Raw genomic sequence first — 20,433 nt, forward strand, 5'->3', positions numbered from 1 at the left:
GCCTTTAAAGTTCTAAGTGTAGGTCCTGTGATCCTCAGCCTGAGTCGAAGTGGGCCCTCCGGGAGGGAAGTCATTGCTCTTGGGCAGGAGCAGCCTCCGGAGCCAGGCTTCCCAAGGGCCCCTGCTCGTTACCCCGGGAGTTGAGTAGCGGCCCCCTCCGGCCACCAGAGGGCAGCGCAGCCTCCCAGCGGGGCCCGCCCTGCCCCTCCTCCCTCTCTTCTCTCCCCTCCTCCTCCTCCGTATTCGTCCTCGTCCTCCTGGGGAGGCCCGTATCGGCCTTCCCGCCAGCCCACGCCGCCGCCGCCGCCGCCTCTTTGCTCCCGGTGCTGCCGAGGCCATGGCTGGAGGCGCCCGCGGCCGGCAGCCTCGGGATCCGGGCAAGCAGGCTCGGCGCGGAGCGGGGGACGGCGCCGCCGAGCAGCCCGAGAGCTACCCGCAGCGCCAGGACCACGAGCTGCAGGCGCTGGAGGCCATCTACGGCTGCGACTTCCAGGACCTGCGGCGACAACGGCCCGGACAGGTAGGAAGGCGCGGGGAGCCCCCGCGTCCTGCCCCGGCCTCGCCTGGGCTCGCGTCCGCCTGCCCCCGGGCCTGGCCCGCCCCCCAGGCCACCCCGTTATTTGCCCCGACGCTCTACTCCCCCCAGATTCCGGCACTGCCCCTAGGTAGTCCCGCCCCGCCAGCGCAGCAGCTGCCCCGGGACTGTGACAACTTTATGTCTGTCCATCCGTCATCCTTGCCAAGGTCTAAGCCAGGGTCCTTAACCTGGGGTCCGTGAAATTGGTGTTTTACTTTTAAAAAAAATCTTGATAACCGCATTTCAGTGTAACTGGTGCCCTTTGTAATCCTACGTATTTTAGTTTATGCATTTACAAGCATAATTCTGAAAAAGGGTGTATAGGTTTCACCAAACTGCCCAAGGGGTCCATGACACAAAAATGTTCAGAACCCCTGGTGTCAGCTCTTTGATGTGCACCCTTCACTGTCCCATGACTCTTTACTGATAACCCTTAATTTTCCTGACGCCCTCATTCTTCATTTCCCCCACCTCCCACGCACACGTAGAGGTACACATAGATACTTGTCCTTTTCCTTGACATTTTCTGAGCCCTTTGGGTAGGCTTAACCACACACTCACACCGCACCTCCTCTAACTTTGTTTTTCTTCTCTGATCACTTTTTTCTTGAGGAATGCCCAACCCTTAGTCAACAGTAACCCTCCTCAACAAACATTTATTGGGTATCTAAGCACTGCAGGAACACTAAATGATCACAGTTGGGAGTGGGGGAGAGGAAATAACGTTTAAAAACTCATTAAGGTGAAGCAGAAATTGCTAGTGGGTAGGCAAATTATTAAGTACTTTCGAAAGTTCAAAGCAAGGAGAGATCACTTCAGACTGGAGAAATAAGGGTTCAGTGTGGAAGATGGCATCTGAGTTGGGTTTTAAAGAACAAGTAGGTTTTCAACTGAAAGAAGTGTAGGGGAAAGGAATTACAGAAATGAAGAACTGTATAATGCATGAGCAATGGGACAGAGGCGTTTGTTTGATCCTGGGCCACATTAGAGACTGAGAAAACTAGTATGGTTGGAGGGTATAGTCTGTTAAGTGAGATAAGGCTGGAAAGGTAGTTTAGACCCAGTTTGTAGAGGACCTTGAATGGCAAGCTGCAGAGTGTGACTTATCATTTGATAAGAGGGAGCAACGGAAGGTGTTTGAGCTGAGGAGTTATATGATCACACCAGACATGAGGATTTGGCAATGAAGTGTAGGATAAATTGGAGGGGGGAAAACCAATTAGGTTATTAACAGTAGTCCAGGGAAGGGGAAGTTAGGTCTGAATTAGGAGCCATGTCAGTCAGAATGGGGAGAAGATGATTGCTAGAAAGATTTTGAAGATAGAATTGAACACTTGGTGATTGAAGCAGTAGGAGTGAAGGAGTCAAAGATAAGTCAAATATTTTCAGAATGGGTGACTGGCAGAATAGTTATGCCATTAACCCATATAGAGAAATAAGGACAAGAAGACAGTCATTGAGGAAGGATGATGAATTTGGTGTATGGAATATGTTGAATTGTAAGTGCCTGTGTGATATTTACATGGAACTAACTAGCAGGAAGGTGGAAATATGGGGCTGGAACTCTAAGAAAGAAAGGAATTGGGGTTGGAGATTTGTAAATCAAGTACATAGAGATGATGGTTGAAACCTTCAGTGTGGACAAGATTGCATTGAGAGATGGTGTAGAGAAGAGATAAAAGAAAGCTAAAGATTGAACCCTTCCTCCCCTTCCAATGCAGCAAGGTTCTCAGTACAAATTTCCCAGGGCAGAATCAAATTAGTGCATAGGGAAAAGTGATATTGGTCCAAAAAGTAAGTAGCAATACCCTCAAACAACCTATCTTCATGCACAACCTACTCTTTCATTTCTTATCATCTTGTTCCTAATTCTACAAATCAGATATCCCAGATTCTTCTGTTTCACCAATCTTCACTGTATTTCCTTATTTAGAAATTCCCTACCTCCCTCCTTCTACCATTATAACTTTGCCCTCTAGAACATCTATTCCCTTCAATGCATCTAAAAGTCTCTCATGCTATATGGAATATCAGGAATGGACTCTACCTTTCCCCTACCCCATTTGCCATCTGTTATAGGTCCTTCCTTTCTTTTAAGGTCCAACTTAGGGACCTAATAAATGTTTGTTGAATATGTTGTTAAATTGAAAGCTTCATGTGGGGCTGGGTTTTGATAACTAGTCTTCTTTCTTCAGGCAGCTAGGTGGCACAGTGGATAGTGTTGTGCCTGGAATCAGGAAGACTCATTTTCCTGAGTTCAAATCAGGCTTCAGACACTTACGAGCTGTGTGACCTTGGGTAAGTCATTTAACCCTGTTTGCCTCAGTTTCCTCATCTGCAAAATGAGCTGGAGAAGGAAATGGCAAACCATTCCAGTGTCTTTACCAAGAAAACCCCAAATGGGGCCATGAAGAGTCAGATATGACTGAAACAACTCAACAACAAACTCCTTTCTGCCTGTAGTACCTGCCTCACATATTTTATATCTACCCTCTTTCCATATTGTACCAAGTTGCTGCCTTGTCCCCCTAGGCTGTCTCTGCCACTTAAATTACTTTTATTATATGTTTCAAGGGTCTTTGAGTTCATCTGTGGGAGTATTTTCTTTACTAATGAAGGTTACAAGGTCTCTAGGCCTCAGTTCTTCATGAGTCACAGTGACTGAAAAAATTCATCATCTCATATCCAGCTTTCTTGTGCTATCCCACTGGTACTTTGCTAGGTTAGTCCACAGACAACACACACAAGTACGTTCATACTCACATACATACACACACATATACTTATATATTCCATCTCTGAGCCTGTACTTGAAGATCTTCCAGCTTGGCAGGACCTGCTGATACCCTGTGGGAGAGTCTATAAGCATCAGCCTAAGACTTTAGTGGAGGTTATTCATAATCAGTTGCTCATAATGAAGACCTATCCGTGTGCTCTAGAGAGCATTACTTTTTGGAATTCTGTTTTAGATGTCTTCCTTTTCCCTTACAAGTATGCAAAGACATACATGAGGCAACTACTACAGGTAGAAAGGAGTTTGTTGTTGAGTTGTTTCACTTGTGTCCAACTCTTCATGGCCCCATTTGGGGTTTTCTCGGTAAAGACACTGGGGTTCTCTGTTACTGCCAGCTTTCTTACCTCCTAAAAATCTAACACGAATGTACCAGCAAGCCTCTAAGTATTCTACAATAATTGGTGCTTCTTCCTCTCTTCTACAGTTTATATCATTCAGCCTCATCCGACACATCTACTCAGCAAGCTTTTAATGAAGTAATAACTTCTTTTGGTACTCTCTATAAAAGGAACACATTCTACTCCACTCCACCCCCAACTGTTCTTTCATACTGAAATGCTGGAAATGTGAATCTTTATTCCTCACAGTCATAATACAGTAACATTTTAACTGTCTGGAACTCAGCTATTTGGCAACCTCAGTTATGTGAAATTTAGCTCAGTATCAGGAAATAAGCATAAAGGTCTCAGAGCAAGAAGATTGATTTCACAAAGACCACAGTCAAATTCATGCATTTCACTCATGGGAAAAACCCTTTAGGACCTCACTCAGAACTTAATTATTCTATTTTTTTCGTAGTTCTAAAAACTTGTTTATCGGGTTTTCATGCCCACAGCAGATAGGAAGCAGCAAATTAAAAGACTGGCGAGTGAGACAACTAAAAACAGGGACACACACAAAAGTCAGTAAACCCTTATTTTAAAAAAGAGAGTGTGTGGAGGGGGTGGGGGGACTTAATGAAAGCAAAAAGCAAAAGTTTGATAAAAATTAGGAGGAAAGAGAAAGGATTGCTTAAAATCCAGTCAACTCAAAAAAAAATAGTAGTTGAGTAGTATTTTGCATGGGACCAAACTCAGGTTTGTTACTGAAATACAGTACAGTACAATGATACAGTAATAGTCATAATTATGACCCTGAATCATTAGACAAAATAAAAGCATGCTCATGAACCCTTTAAGAAGACAGGGGAGTTTGTAATACATTTGAATTCACACTTTAACTTAAAAAAAAAAAGCAGGAAAGGTCTGTTGCACCAGTCTGAGAGAGGAGCGTAGTCCAGTGTATGTGTGCATGTGTGTGTGTATGTGTGTACAGTCACAATAATTAATAAATTCCTTGCTTTTAATCTCAGTGGGAATAAATAGATGTTGTTGCTGCTGAAATTCTGTTTCCAGGTCTTTGAGGTGCAGCCAACCTGAGCTCCTCCTAATCACCATATTAATAGCTAAAAACCAGAATAAACAGATTCTAGGTTAAGTTTGGATTGTTGCAATGTTATTATTGAAGAATAATAAAAGAGTTAGCTAAGGAATAGGCAATCATTTTAGATGATATACAATTTTAAATTTTAAAATTCTATATATTTCACCATGTCTTTAAAGTAGAGTGGAACATTTTTATACAATGGTATATTCGTACATGACTTTTGAGTTTTCTTTTATATATACAGTGGGCAAAAATGTATAGAACACCTATATAAAATACAATTACATTTATAGAATAAAACACAATTGGTAGAGGTTTGAACTGAGATGATCAGTGTCACAATTTCTTTTGCCCTTTTTTGTATCCCCAGTCATTTGCATAGTGCCTGACACCTAGTAGACACTTAATAAATGCTTGTTACTAGTTTTTACTATTTTTCTATTTGCTATTTTTAAAAAATCCAAACCTTTTTTTTTTATTTCAGGTAAAAGAGCCCCCAGAAATCAATTTAGTTCTCCATCCCCAGGGTTTGACTGGTGATGAAGAAGTCTATGTCAAAGTGGACTTGAGAGTTAAGTGCCCACCAACCTACCCAGATGTGTAAGTACACTTGTGGATTGTTTTGGTGTGATTTCACTTTGCCCTTTCATCACCACAATTGCTAACTGAAATGTATTAATGAAAACCTCCCTCTTCCTCCATTTTAAATATTTATTTCATTGATTGCTCATCTTCTTTTACACCCCTAATGTGGAAATTTCCCAAAAGCCTGTCTTAGGCCCTTTTGTTCTTCTCTCCACACTCGTTCCTTTGGCAAACTCGTTTATTACCATAGCTTTGTTCACCCCTACTTCAAATACCATCCAAATCTACATCTATGATGACTTTTTTTTCCTCTGTCCAAGACTTCCACCTCCAACTACCTAAAAGATATCACCACCTGGATGTCCCAACGGTGCCCCAAACTTAACCTGTCCAAAACCAAGCTTATCTTTCCCTCTAAGCCTCTCCATTCCTGACCTCAGTCTTTCTGTCCGCGGTGCCGTCGTTCATTCACCTGGTCTCCCTTGTTTAAAACCTTGATGTTACCTTTGACTCTTTCTTCTTCCATCTTCTCATATCCAGTTACTACCAAATTTCATTAGTTTTACTTCTACAGTATCTCTTGTATCATAGAATCATAGGACCATAGATCTGGACCTGAAAGGGCCCAAAGAGGCCATCGAGTCCAGCACTTTCATGTTTCAGGTGAGGAAGCCAGGACTCAGGAAGTTTAAGTGACTCGTCCAAGGCTATACAAGTAATATCAGAGACAGCATTTGAACCCAAGTTTTCTGACTCAAGCCAGTGTTTTTTCCATATACCACACAGCCTCTCCTATACCACTGCATTCCTTATTCCCTATTCTCATTCCCACCCTTTTAGTTTAGTCTTTAACAACACCAATCTGAACTTTTGCTATTTATCTTCCCAGCAAATTTTTTTGCCTCCACTCTTTTCTCCTCTCCAATCCATTCTTTATACCATCACTAAGATAATTTTCCTTATGCATTGCTCAGGTGCTATCATTCCCCTGCTCAGAATTCTTGATTGACTTCCTATTGCCAACCAGATCAAGTTTGTATTTTTTTTACCTGGCATTCAAGGCTCTCCACAGTCTGGCCACACCAGCCTTATTTCATATTGATTTTTTCCCTGCATTCTAAACTCCAGCCAGACTTAGCTACCCTCTGTCACTGTGCCGCAGTTCAAATTAGTCCTCATACTTGAAATGTTCTTTCACTTCACCTCCTGAATTCCTACCCATCCTTAAGAACCAAACTCAAATGCCAGCTCCTCAATGAAGCCTTCCCTGATCCTCCCATCAGTAATAAACCTCTCCGCACAAGCCTCACATAGCACTTTTGTTCTGGAATTCTCTAAATTGGAATTCACAAAATTGATTGTTATAGTTATATCTATTTGTGTCTTATCCCCCCTATTGGCTTGTAAAGTTCCATGAGGGCAGAGACTTTGTGTTATCCAAACTTTAACATCCTCTAGCACTTGTACCCAGTTATAGTTAATTTTTTTTTTTGTGGAATGAATGAACATAGAGCCAAGTTGCAAGGACTTGCTGAAGCACAACAGGCTCACAGAGTGGAACAGAGTAGGACTCTTTCCTCTTAAACCTGCTACGTTTGGCTTGCAGATCCCCTGCAAGGAATGGAATGGCCACTTCAGTGCCTGGTGGCACCTGATGCTTTCTCCTCCTGCAGTTCACCGTGACTTACTAAATTATTATTAAATTAAATTAAATTATTAAATCATGTGTATTTGGCCCACTTTCCTGCAAGATTCTGTTAATATGATATTGATCATTGTATAAACTGGAGTTGTCTTGTGAGAAAAATACCCTCTGCTTTTTTGTTGTTGTTACTAACAGTATAGATTTATTTATATTATATTTTATCATTATTAACCGTATAGTAGAGATTGTTGAGATTTATGTGATAATATTGATAGAGTACAGTAAGGTTCTCATTGAACTTTTAAAGAGTACATATTATTAACTTAGTGATATAGATACAGCACATACTGAATTCTGAAATAAGCCTTTTGTTTTCCAGGGTCCCTGAAATAGAGCTAAAGAATGCAAAAGGTTTGTCAAATGAAAGTGTTAATTCACTAAAGGCCAACCTGGAAAAATTAGCCAAAGAACATTGTGGAGAGGTAAGATTTAAAAAAAATTTTGTTATAAAACTTATAATCAAACTCACAACAGATGTTTCATCTAGCATTTGGTGGGACTGTCCCTTAGGTCCAGTTTATCCCTAAATTTTTAGTTTCAAATATCCTATGGCTAGGCAAAATCATTAGCACTTATGATGTTAAGTTGACCAGTTGACCTTAGAGGCGTTATCTACTAAATAGGTTCACATTGAGGACTTTTTTGGCCAGTAAATGATGTTACAACTGGCATATTGGTATATTGTATATGCTATTAACTTCTGCCACAACAAAATCTTAGCTATAACTTCAACACTGAAAAATCTTGATTTTTCAGGATTTTTTTGATTTGAGGGGTTGGGGGGAGCAGCACCAGCACTGGCACCAGCAGTACTGGCTTCAATTCACAGAAGTCTCTGCTTCCAGCCCTAATCAGCCCTGAACTCATCTCACCACTACCTCAGTCTTAGCCAGTGGAGGAAGAAGATATGCCTCTACTCACTCTGGGATCCAACCCAGCTGCAGGTCCTTTTCTGCTTCAAAACTGGTGTGCTCCCTGCCCCCCTCTCTGCCATTAATTAAACACATTTGTGAGGCTGGAGAAGAGAATAGCAGATGGGTTGGATCAAACATTGCTGATTTGTCTTAGACTTGCTGTGGTCTCTACACATTTCTCTAGAGTTTGCATTGTTGAGTCATGGACCATACCTCCTCCAGCAGACCAATATTTACCCCAAACCTTGTAGTTTTCAATATAATATATACATTATAGTAATAATAATATTTAACTTCCACAAACAATGAAGGAAGGGTTATTTCATAACAACTTCCCTTTTCAGTTACTTGTAATAGACTCCACAGGCAGGCATGGCTAGACAAAAATCTGGAGATTTTAATATCCTGCAAGTTCAGTAGGAGTCAATAGTGGGATATGACAGTCCAGAAAATAAATGCAATGTTAGGAAAATGCTAAGGAAAGTACAGGGTCCAAGATTAGGGAAGGTAGAGGCTGCTGTTTCCTTTCCCCAGCAGACCCCTCTGAAGTATTCTGTTCTATTTTGGATGCCACATTTTAGGGATAAAAAGAAATATGCCAGAGAATGTCCATAGTACGTCAGCAAGGATGGTGAAGAACTTTAAGTTCAAACCATAAGGGGATCATTTGAAGGAACTGAAAATGTTTAGTTTAAAGAAGTTGCCAAGAAAATCCCAAATGGGGTCACGAAGAGTTAGGCATGACTGACAAATGACTGAACAACAACAAGCTTAAAGAAGAGAAGATTTTATGGGAGATGTAATAGCTATCTTCATATGGAAGAGAATTTTTGCTTGTTCTGCTTTAGGGAGGCATTGTGGAAAAAAGAACACTTACTCTGGAATCAAAGCATATCAGTTCAAATTTTGCTGCAGGTAGTTACTGCCTGTGTGGTCTCAGGAAAGTAAATGCCTCTCTCTGTGCCTCACTGTTCTCATGTGTAAAATGAAGAGATCAGACTAGATGGAATCTAAGGATGCTTCCAGTTCTAAATCAATGATCCTGTGCTTAGCTACCAAGAGCAAGCCTAGGAACACTGTCAGCATTATCAAGTGGAAGATTTAAAGAGGCATATTAGGCTTAATATAAGGAAGAACTTGTTGATAATTAGAACTATCCAAAAGGAAAATGGCCTACCTCAAAATGTAGCATGATCCTCATCAGTAAAGGGCTTCAGATTGGATGACTGCTTGTCAGCTGTGTAGAAGAGTCTTGTTCAAGGACAGCTGGGACTAAATAGCCTCTGAAGTCCCTTCCAACATGGGTGTTTACCAAGAGAAATGCAGTAATGACTTCCTGAACATAAAGGTCCACATATTTAGTCTTCTGAAAATGTGTCTTGGCCACAGTACTATGGAGGGTAAACTCAGATTGCTTCTAGATATGTGGTGAATGAGGAGTACAGGAATTTCTTTTCTTCACTTCTTTCTAGTGATAGTGCTTCCTTCTTTTTCTTTTAAATTTTTACCCTGGAGGATCTTATTATACCCTTCATAAAGAAAGAGAAATAACTATAAGCTAATAAGCAAGTACTAAACTGGAGAAACTTTAGGCCTCAAAGCCTCACTTGTTAAAGGCAACTTTATTGTTTAAGTCAACTAAACATGACAAAAATGACAAAAAATTTTAATATATGGATTATAATATAGTTAATCAGAAGTCGATCTCAAGGATCCATTCTAGCTTTAAAATTGTGTGACTTCAAGTTGTATTTGAATCCTGCGGGGGCAGATCAGGTAAGTGATATCTTTCTGTAGGACATTTCTGATGAGAAAGTAGGATCTAAATAATTATTTCATTAGCTCTTTCTTGTTACTCAGGACTCTTGCATCAAGTTGGAAGATTCAGCTGTAGGAATCCTTCAGATGCTTGGACTCATGTTCATGTTTCAGATGTTAACTGTATACCCTGTGTCTTATTGACCTTCCCTTGAGGCTATTACCACATGCATTAAGCCCCTAACCTGAAGATGTATTCCTTTTTTTAAGATAGAAAAGATTAACTGGTATTTGAAATATGTTAGCATTTTATTGTATTTTCTACATCAGAAGAATCAGAAGAAATGAAAAAAAATATTGAAAAGGTAACAACTTTGAAAAGAAGATGAGTAGTAGTCAAAAGCATTCTAAATCAGGTACAGATATTCAAGGATTATCTATTCAAGAAGAGCTCTTGAGTGTGTTGCCCTGAATGCAAGAACATTTAGTATTTCTCCCATCTAGTGCAACAAGAAGATGACAGATCAGCCTGCCTAGGCAGAAAAGAACAGATGTGCAGTTATGGGCCCTTTCGGTGAATGTATATTTGGTCACCATGTGTCACACATTCCTATTTGTCACCAGTTCTGGTTGTTCTCATTTTTGTGCGTTTGCTTTTTGGTTTGTGTTTTTTTTTTGAAATCTGAGTTAATGGGTATTTCTTTAAAGAAAAAAAAGAAAGAAAGAAACAGAATATTAGAGCTAGGAGGTACTTTGGATGTTGAGTTCAACCCCTGCTTTGCAGATGGCGAACCTAAGATACAGAGGCAAGATGATTTTCCCAAGATTCTGCAACCACTTAATGACAGAACTAGGCCTACAGCCCAGGTCTCCTGACTCCTGATACTTTGTCAGACTTTATACAGTAACTGTAATTTCTTTATACCCCAATTGAGGTTCTTAGGGAAACTATTTTAATGTATAGATGAAAATTGTTGATAACAAGCTCACCAATTATTTGTATGTAAAATTTAAAAACTGTTACAAATACTTAAGCATTTTCCTTGAAATGTTGCTTTCTTTTTATTTAGCAACTCTCTCTTTAGAAAAGTTATACCTTTGTTTTATTTTTTTCTGAACCATTGAAGTTTGATGAGAAAATTTTATGATATTTTAAATAGGATTTCATCATGAGTAAGTTACAGTGGTAGGATGTTTCTCACTATATACATGTGTGTGTGTGTGTGGTATATATCATCCTGAGTTTAAAGTGCATACGTTGAATAGTAGCTAGAAATAACTATTCCAATAAGAATTGACTGATTATAAGAGAAGCTGGGTTATATATTGCATCAGAACTCTCAGTGCTTTACAGTAGGAAATATCCTTCATAACTGAAAGGTGATGCCTACCCCTAATTCCAAGTGCTTCTACATATATTTGCATATTTTAATCAAGTTAGATTTGAACTTGAAATCTGCTGTGACATTTACATTCAATAAGAAGTAAATTTTCATTAAGAACTTTTCAGTGTTAGCTGATTTGAAAATTAGGAGCCCAGAGGCTATAAATAAACATCTGTGAAAGTAATTCAGTATAATTTAAAATGTTTCTTAAGTACTTCCTATATGCAAGGTACTCTGCTAGGCACTGGGGAATACAAAAATATGACAAGGACCCTGATTTCAAGGACTTTATAATATAATAGGGAGAAATTACATATACATAGGTAATTGTGGTAATATAGAGTATGTTGAGTGTAAAGAATTGCTCTTGAGAAATCAGAATTGGAAGAGATCACTTTGAGCTGGTGGAAGAAGTCAAGGAGGGCTTTGTAGACCAAGTGGCAGCCCCTGAGTTGGGTTTTGAAAGAGGAGAGGGACTTCAGTAGACAGATATGAAGGAAGAGTGTGTACACACAAACATGTAGCCACAGTACAAGATGAGAATTGTATGGAAAACAGCCTTGTTTGTTTAGAACTCGAACTGTATAAAGAGGAGAAATATGAGATAAGGTTTGACAGGTAAGTTAGTTCCATATGTTAGAAAGCTCTGAGTGTCATAATCAAGAATTTATCCTTTATTTGGTAGGCAATTGGGAGCCCCTACAGAATTTTGAATAGAGGAATGACATAATCAGAGTGCTGTATTAGAAAGATTATTTAAGCAGTAGTGCAAAAGATGATTTGGAAGGAGTTAGACTGTGCAGGTCAGCCATTTAGGAGGCAAAAAGTAATGAAAGCCTGAACCACCCGGTCCAGTGAATAAAAAATAGGGGAGAGACGACAGAGAGACTGCTGAAGTAGACTTGCATGACTTGTCCAAGATCACACAGGTAGTAAATATCACTGGTAAGATATGAACCCAGATTCTCTGATTTCAGCTTTTTCCACTGTACCACATTGCCTCCCTAATGTTCCAGTAAGCATAATGATGTTGATTATTTGTAAGAAAACTATCATTGAGATTTCAAAAAAAAAAAAGAAGAACAAAAAACCTTAAGATAAATAAATGTTTCACATCAGCTTGGCAGTTCTAATAATCCTTTCACATAATTAATGTGACCTTAGTGCTAGGAACATAATTCAGCATCCTTAGATGCCTCTTTTTTAGTTGTAATAGTGGTCTCAGTTCAAAAGAGGTCTTGTTTTTCAGCATGTTGACTGAAAAGGCATTTGTTTTGGATTAACATTCAAGAGAAGAATCTTAACTTCAAGACATCTATTATGTTGTAGGATTATTTGTCATTGTGTCTTTGACTTTATGAAGAATGTTCAGGGGGAATTATTAAAAAATGAATTATTCGAACCAACTTCATATTCATGTGTTAATGAGAATTTTCTTAGTACTAAGCCTGATACCTTCATCCAGTAAGAAACCTGTTAAAATAAAGGTGTTGAAGATTGAAATGCTTATGCTTGTGAGCAGTTGGACCAGGTTTGCTATAAGAGTGTTTGATGACTTGGTTTTTAAAATAATTTTGAATGAGTGGAATAGAAATCCTTTGAGTAGTGGAGAAAAACTCAGCTGTTATAACCTGTGTGTTAGGAAACAAATATATTGAGCCACAGTCTACATTTTTATCAGTACAGCTTGAATTTTTTTCTGTCACATAACACCCTATGCTAGATAAGAATCTATTTTTTTTCAATATGGTGCACTTTTATGAGTTAGGTGAAAAACTAAGTTGAAAAAGGAAGCAGAAGAAAGTATTTGTTTCATAGAAGTATTAGTTTTCCCAGAAATAGTGGTTTCAGAGGACTAGGACTCTCCCATTATCAATTGAGTTTGTCAATTTGGCTCACTCAGCCTGTGCATTTTGCTGATGGAAAAAGAGAATTTATGGGACCAAATGAAGAGACCTCAGAGACCATCTAGTCCAATCCCCTCATTTTATAGATAAGGAAACTAAGACCCAGACAAGTTAAATAACTTGCCCAGCATCACACAGATAATAGTGGCAGTGCTGAGATTCTAACTCGGGCCTCTGACTCCAAGGTCATTTGCATCACCCCACCTCCCAGACACCATAGTACAAGTTTGTTGAAATGTATTTATAAATTGCACCATGGTCTTACAATGCCTTGTGGTTTAAGAAGAAAATCTTTGAGAATAGTGCACATGGAACTTTTAGTAAATTGTTATTGTTCTCCTCTGCTCCCTCACCTCAAGTAATGAGGTATTTGTGTGTATGGTATGTGTGTGTGTGTGTGTGGATTTGGGGTACAAATTTGGGAAGGTTAGGCTGATTATTTTATTGGAGAGTTGCCTGGGGGCACTGAGAGGCTCAATGATTTGCCCATAGTTACACATTAAATAGGTGTTAGAGGCAGGTATTTAACCCAGGTCTTGTGCCACACTGCCTCCTTTGTGGACTGGAATAAATCTAGAGCAGGACTGTCCAACTTTAGGTTATCTTAGGGCCGCATTAAAATAAAATAATTAGTCAAGGGCTGTACCCAGAATAAAAAATACAGTACACTAATAGAAAGTGGGGAAACGCACGTCATCAGTGTGACAGGCAAAGGCGCAAAATGTGAAAGCAAGCACAAAACAACAAAGTGACAACACAACAGTATAAAGGTAGGTGCATAATGACTAGTCTACATTCTACAGACAGAACGCATCCCACAGATCGATTGAAAATTCCGTGCAATGTGTTCCGTCTGTAATACTGCTTAAAAACACCAAAGAAAACTAACATCAACAAGATTATTTATTAGTGATGTAATTAAAAAATCTAATACACATTCCATGGAAATTATTATTTTATTTTTTTGCTCATGAAAATTAAAACCCACAGGCGGGCCGCATAAAATCGCACTGTGGGCTTTGTTTTGAACAGCTCTGGTCTAGATAACCTTCCAGGCTATACCAAAACTGACTTGGACTGGTGTCACAAAGCTAGTCACTTTCACAGTAGTTGAATCATCATTTCTCCTGCAATATGCTTAACACTGCTATTATGTGGAGTAGGGGTAAAGTTTTATGGTGCTGTATTTCTGTGGCCCAGAGTCAGATTCAGTCACTAAATTGCAGCTTCTTAAAACAAGAGTAGCAACAATGAAGTCTCTTTATTAAATAATGAAAGGTTATGTAATTAGTATGTGAATACCAAAATACTGAGTGTGAGATGCTCTTTTACAAAGTCTGACATAATTAAAATCATCAACTGTTAACCTTGCCCTTTACCTCTTTTAAACCTTCTTTAAAGATGTATTTAAACAGAGGTGCTTTACTCTCACGTTGACCTCACAACCCTCAACAGCTTGTTTCTCAGGTGCTAGATTCCTTCTCTTTAAGAGATCATCTCTTTTTGACTGGCTTGAAAGTCATCTATTTGCTTCTTCAGCATTTCTTAGATCTTACTACTTTCCAACATTTATTAGTACTGCTGCTAAGTATGTTTTTAAAAAGACTTTAAAAAAGAAACAGTATCTCTTGTGGCTACCCCAACGTAAGTGATTTCTTTGTATTTCACTCTCTGTGAGAAAGTGAAAGTGAGTGCCTACTACTAGCTCTCCTGATTTCTGGAATTTTGTATATAACAAAGTTTACTGACTCACAGCCCAGCCTGGTATGTTCCTTTAGAAGTCTTTAAAATATAGAAAGAACATGTTTGAAGTTCTTTGTTTTAGCAGAAATAAGGGGAAAGAAACCCAGAGACAGATTCTCATCCCTCTGTGAAGAGATGTATTCTTACCATCCCTTTTCTCTTCCTCAAGGGCTCAAAGAATATTTTACAATTCTACTAACTCACCAGATCAAATAAGATCTGCAGGCACCTGATGCGCAATAGATTGGACTAGGCACTTGAGAGAACAAGAATCCTTTTTCCTTAAGTCTGTGAAGACCCCATCTGCAGTGAAAATTAAATCCTTTTGAAATATCTGAGCTGCCTTCTTATTGGCATTGTTCCCGGTAGACAGAAAGTGAGGTCTTTTTGTGTCAGCCTACACCTACAGAATATTTTCAGTGTCTTAGGTCATCTAGCAAAGTTGTTCCAATGTTAACAATGTTTATTTTCTGCAAAGGAGCCATCACTTCACTGGAAGATATAGACATCTTCAGGTTATTAAAAAAAGCAAAAAACTCCTAAGACCAGTGTGCACATTAAAAGATACAACTCAAGTCAGATCCAGTGGACGTCAGTTCCAAATTACTAAAGTTAAAGCATACTTCCTTTCTACTAACAGTCTAAAATATAAGAAAGTCATTGGTACTGTCAGTGGCAGTCACTATGACTGTATCAGACAGTTTGCCTTTTTTTTTTTTATTTCAGAAAGTTACTAGCTGGTGTTTCAAAACAAAATGTCCTAATTTCATGAAGTCTTTTTTTTAAAAAAGTCTTTGCTTTAATTTTATTGTACAAAGACCAATGAAGTGTGCTTGCGAAATACTATTGAAACAATTTATTATATGCTGGTAGTAATTTCTCTTAGTAGCAACAGTTTCTAAAATGTTGGTTTGCTGACATGATTTGTTTCTTGATTGATATGTTAGAACCGTAGTAGTTCAGAAAGTATCCTGTCAGAATGTTATCAAGTAAGTAGTATATTGTATCTTTGTGTTGTTATTGTTGTTAACCATTATGTGTTATGCTATTTGGGCCACTGCTTTGATTTCTATGCCCCTTGAGTTTCATTTTGCTTCAAATTTGTAGGTGATGATATTTGAACTGGCAGACCATGTGCAGTCATTCCTCAGTGAACATAACAAGCCACCCTCTAAGTCTTTTCATGAAGAAATGCTAAAAAATCATCAAAAGCTGCAGGAAAGACAGGCCCAAGAGGAGCAACAGCGGCTGTTAGAAGCAAAGCAAAAAGAGGAGCAAGTGGTAAGAGAGGTTCTCTTTCACATGTTGTCTGGAAACATGGAATATGGTGGGTTGTGCATGTCTTAGGGTTATGTGTTCTTGTCGATTTTATCATTCTGCTTAGAACTGGCTTTCTCAGGGTCACAGTCAAACATGACATGATTAGATTCCCAGGCATTAACTGAAAAAAAATGAGCTTAGCAACTTCTTTCCCTCACTATTGAGTAGTCATCCTCCTCCCACCCCACCCAGCACCTTCTGGCTCAACTACAGCAGCTGACCCATGCTTGCTGTAGTCTTTCTAAATATGGCCAATTTCATGGGAATCTACTGGTGACCGTCATCATCATACCTGTTAAAGAAACTTTCCATTCTCTCACTAGCCACAGATTGTCTGCAGTAAGGTTGAGCTAACCCAGGAGAAGAGGGCCCACAGCCATTTGGTGAATGACCTGGCCCACCAATTCTCTGAAACAGCCAGCAGAGTAAATTCTCTCCCTCTCCTTCCCCCATCCCCTAGAAAAATCTTTATTAACTCATTTTAAAACAAATGTACAAACAAATGTAGTGTATTAAGGACACTGTTCTGGCAAGGCAAGTTTTGTTTTTAAGAAGCATGCTAATTCTTTGTGGGACAAGTGTTTCATTCGCCTCTGAGACTGACTATTTAAGGACCCTGAGCTTTTCTCAAAGATATAGAGAAAAGTTCTGGGGCTTATATAGTCAGTGCAGTACCTTCTGAAAAAGGAGCATCTGGAGGATCTTGCTGTCTATCTATAGGGAATCATTCTATTTAAACTCAGTGGAACTCATCCTTCATGACAGGGGCAAATACCTTTGGCAAAGACACATTTCCCTGTTTTACGTTTCACTTGATATTGATGGGGGATCTCTGACCAAAATTATATCTCTGGCTCTGTGATCTTAATATATGCCTGAGTGAGAGACAACATGATGGAGAAGAACCTGTAAGGCTCCATTTTGCTCTACCTAGTCAATTTTTTTGTTTGTTTGTTTGTTTAAAGTAAAAACAAATTGTGGAATTTTTTTAAATTTTCTATACTTTTCAGTTAGTTGTTAGACTACAGAAATACTGTGCTGTATAAAATAATTTGTGACAACATGCTGTTTTTTTTCTTATACTTGTCATGATCTCTTTATGAAATCATTCTCATAAAGATTTTATAGAAATGAGAAAATAGGCATATAAGTTAGTAATTCGGGGTATCCTCTTGGCTGCCTTTTTTTTCAGTAATAATACTACATGATTTTCCCCTACCATTTGATGTTTTCCCACTTTTAAATACATTGAAAAGTGATCTCTTGATGTCTTCAAAATTCTGTTGCTTCCAACACAACTATCTTGGTCTAGCCCAACTGTATTTCTTAGAATCATTCTAAATCTTATTTCTCCTTTATTATTTAGCACATTATGGACTGAGGCGAGAGGCCAAACGTATATGATTGTAGTTATACTGTCGTAAATGATAAAAATAGGTCTTCATAAAAACCTTAGCCAGATTTGTTTCATTTTTCACCCATTTATTGTTTTTTGTTTTGTTTTGTTTTAGTTTCACTTGTACGTGGGATGGCCTAGCCTAATCGGGTCTCAGGCAAACTTTTCTGCAGAATCATTTTTCTCACTCCAGTTCTTGATAGTTTATGACCTAGTTGCCCACACTCTACTGCTATCTTCCTTAATGTTTTATAAATGAGTTTTTATTGTAAAATGATATTACCATTGCCTGTTCTCTTTCTCTGCTTAACAAGAAGTTGGAGTGTTTGCTGGGTGAGGACATCTCTATGTTCCTTTGACCTAATTTTAACTATTGTCTTCTGTCAATTAAACCTCTGTATAATATAGTGATAATCTACAATGTCTTTTACCTTATCCATTCTTTTTTACATTAATATCTTACTGACTTGATCAGGTGAAAATGGTTCTAGTTGTCTACATTGTCTTTTTTCATCCTCTCTTCTGTTTTAGTATTGATTTGGGTGTTCAAACTAGTTATGGTCTAACTACACAAAGATGGCTGATTCAGAAATTACTTCCATATTTGTAACAGGTTATTTTCTGTCTGTTAAGGCTTCACTTCATATTTTATTGAGAAAATAGAGACCATTCACTGAGAACTCCTCCCTAATTTACATTTCAAGGCACCTTGGCATCGTCCCTGATTCTCTCTTTCTTTACTCTTTACTTCTTTACTGGGCCCTTCTTGCTCAGACCAGCCCCGCATGTGTACCCTTGATCCCATTCCTTCCCTTCTCCTCTGGCAAATTGTCCCCACAATTATCTCTTCTGTCTTCCTGATCTTTATTCTCTCCCCTTTGACCTGCCCCCTGCTACCTAAAAACATTTTCAGGCCTCCCTTGACCTCCAAGCTATCTATCGTCCTTGTCTCACCTTTTTTTACAGTTAGACTCTGATAAAAAGTTGCCCGTGTTCATTGCCTCCATTTCTTCTCTTCTTGCTCATCAACCCCTTTCACTTTGGCTTATTTCCTCAACACTCAGCAGATACTGCTCTCTCTTACATTTCCAATATCTCTTATTACCAGATCTGTTGACCTTTTATCTGCCTTTGTTTTCTTGAGTTCTCTACAGCACGACATTCCAGACCAGTCTTTCCTCTTTAATACTCTTTCCCTTCCAGGTTTTCATGACACTGCTCTCTCTCTCTTGGTTCTCCTATCTGACTAAATCTTTTCAGTCTCCTTTGCTGGACCATCATCTAGAACCTGCTCCCTAACTGTGAGTATACATCCAAGGCTTTCTCTTGGATCCTCTTCTTTCTAGATGTTCTCTTTGTAACCTCATTAATTCATATATTCAGTTTTCTCTATGCAGATGAATTCCAGATCTATCTATCCAGTCCTAATTTCTTTTTGGCCTCAATCTCCTGTAGATCTCTTAACTTGACATGTCCCTCACCCAAATCCAACCCTCTTTAGAACTTCCCTGTTTCTGTTGAGGGTATCACCTTCTGGTCACCTAGGTTTGTAATTTCAGAGTTATCTTGAATTCCTTACTCACTGTACATATTCAGTTAGTTGCCAAATCTTGTTAATTCTATATCAGTAGCATCTCTCATGGCTTTATTCTAACTCAGGCATCATTAATTCTCAATTAGACTATCGCAATAATTTCCTAAGTGGTCTTTCCACCTCAAGTCACTTATACTTCATAAACCATTCTGCACATAAGTACCCAAGTCACATTCCTAAAGCACTTATTTGACCATGTCACTGCCCATTGCAATAAATTTCCATGGTTCCCTATTGCCTGTAGGATCAAATATAAATTATGTTTGGCATTTAAAGTCTTTCACAACCTGAGTCCAGCCTCCCTGTTCAGATTGAGTATTCATTAGTCTACTTTCTATGGTTTGTTCCAGCAAGGCTGGCCTTCTTGCTGTTCCTCACGCATGACATTTTTCAGCCATTTCTGTCTTCGCACAAGCTGTTCCCCATGCCTGAAATGCACTCCTTCCTCACTAATACTGCCTGGAATCCCTTGTTTCCTTTAAAGCTGAACTCAGACACCTTCCAGAGGATGCTTGATTCCTCCCTCCGGCTGCTAGTGCCCCTCTCCCCAAATTACCTTCTCTTGTGCTTATTTTTTATACTTATATTTGTACATGTTGTCTCTCTTGACAGAATGGGAGGATCAAGTGAAATAATGTGCATAAAGCACTTTGCAAACCTTGAAGTGCCATATGAATGCTAGCTATTATTTTTATAGAATAGAAGCTCCCTGAAAAGTTCTACTGTTGTTCCTAGCACAGCGCCTGGCACATAGGAGATGTTTATTAAATGCTTGTTGGTTGATTGATAGATATACTCAGTTTAATTTTTTTGTTATTATTTTGTATTCCTCTTTCAACTCTCTTATGGAAGAAAATATTCCTTATATATGTACCTTAGAGTCTTCTGTATAGTGCACTATTTTTTGGCCTCTTTGTTTCTTAATCTTAAACCATATTTTCAAATATATTTTTTCACTATCCTCTCTTATGTTTACCTTTGTATTGAATTTGCTGAATATTATATATTGACCTGGTTTGGAGGAAATTACCAAATTGTCATAGAATTCCTCTTTCACCTCATCTTCTGCAGCAAATATTGGCTCATGAGCTGTGTTTATCTTTTTGCTTATGTTCATCATAAGGGCGGCAACCCAAGATGACCAAAGATTCCTTGAAATGTTGTTACTTGTTGCCTGTGAATGCCTCAAGTACACGACCACCGAAACAAGTTTAGCTTAATAACCCATAAAGAAAAAAACAAATGGAGAAAGAATGCCTTTTGGCCAGACTGTGACATATATCTAGATGAACAGTCATTTGAGCACCACCACTTCATCCACCTTGAACAG

General features: G+C 38.8%; 1 protein-coding gene across 2 annotated transcripts in view; it reads left to right on the forward strand.

The window, feature by feature from the left end:
• Positions 1 to 288: 288 nt before the first annotated feature.
• Positions 289 to 20,433, forward strand: part of EIF2AK4 (eukaryotic translation initiation factor 2 alpha kinase 4) — a gene marked incomplete at its 3' end in the record, with an annotated part of 99,644 nt that continues 79,499 nt past the window's right edge. For both annotated transcript variants that reach the window (XM_036735291.1, XM_036735292.1), the window contains 4 exon segments: positions 289 to 520; positions 5,281 to 5,396; positions 7,406 to 7,508; positions 15,901 to 16,074. In XM_036735291.1, the coding sequence (XP_036591186.1) occupies positions 338 to 520; positions 5,281 to 5,396; positions 7,406 to 7,508; positions 15,901 to 16,074 (576 nt within the window).

Source organism: Trichosurus vulpecula, chromosome 8, assembly GCF_011100635.1.
Source record: "Trichosurus vulpecula isolate mTriVul1 chromosome 8, mTriVul1.pri, whole genome shotgun sequence".
Lineage (NCBI taxonomy): Eukaryota > Metazoa > Chordata > Mammalia > Diprotodontia > Phalangeridae > Trichosurus > Trichosurus vulpecula.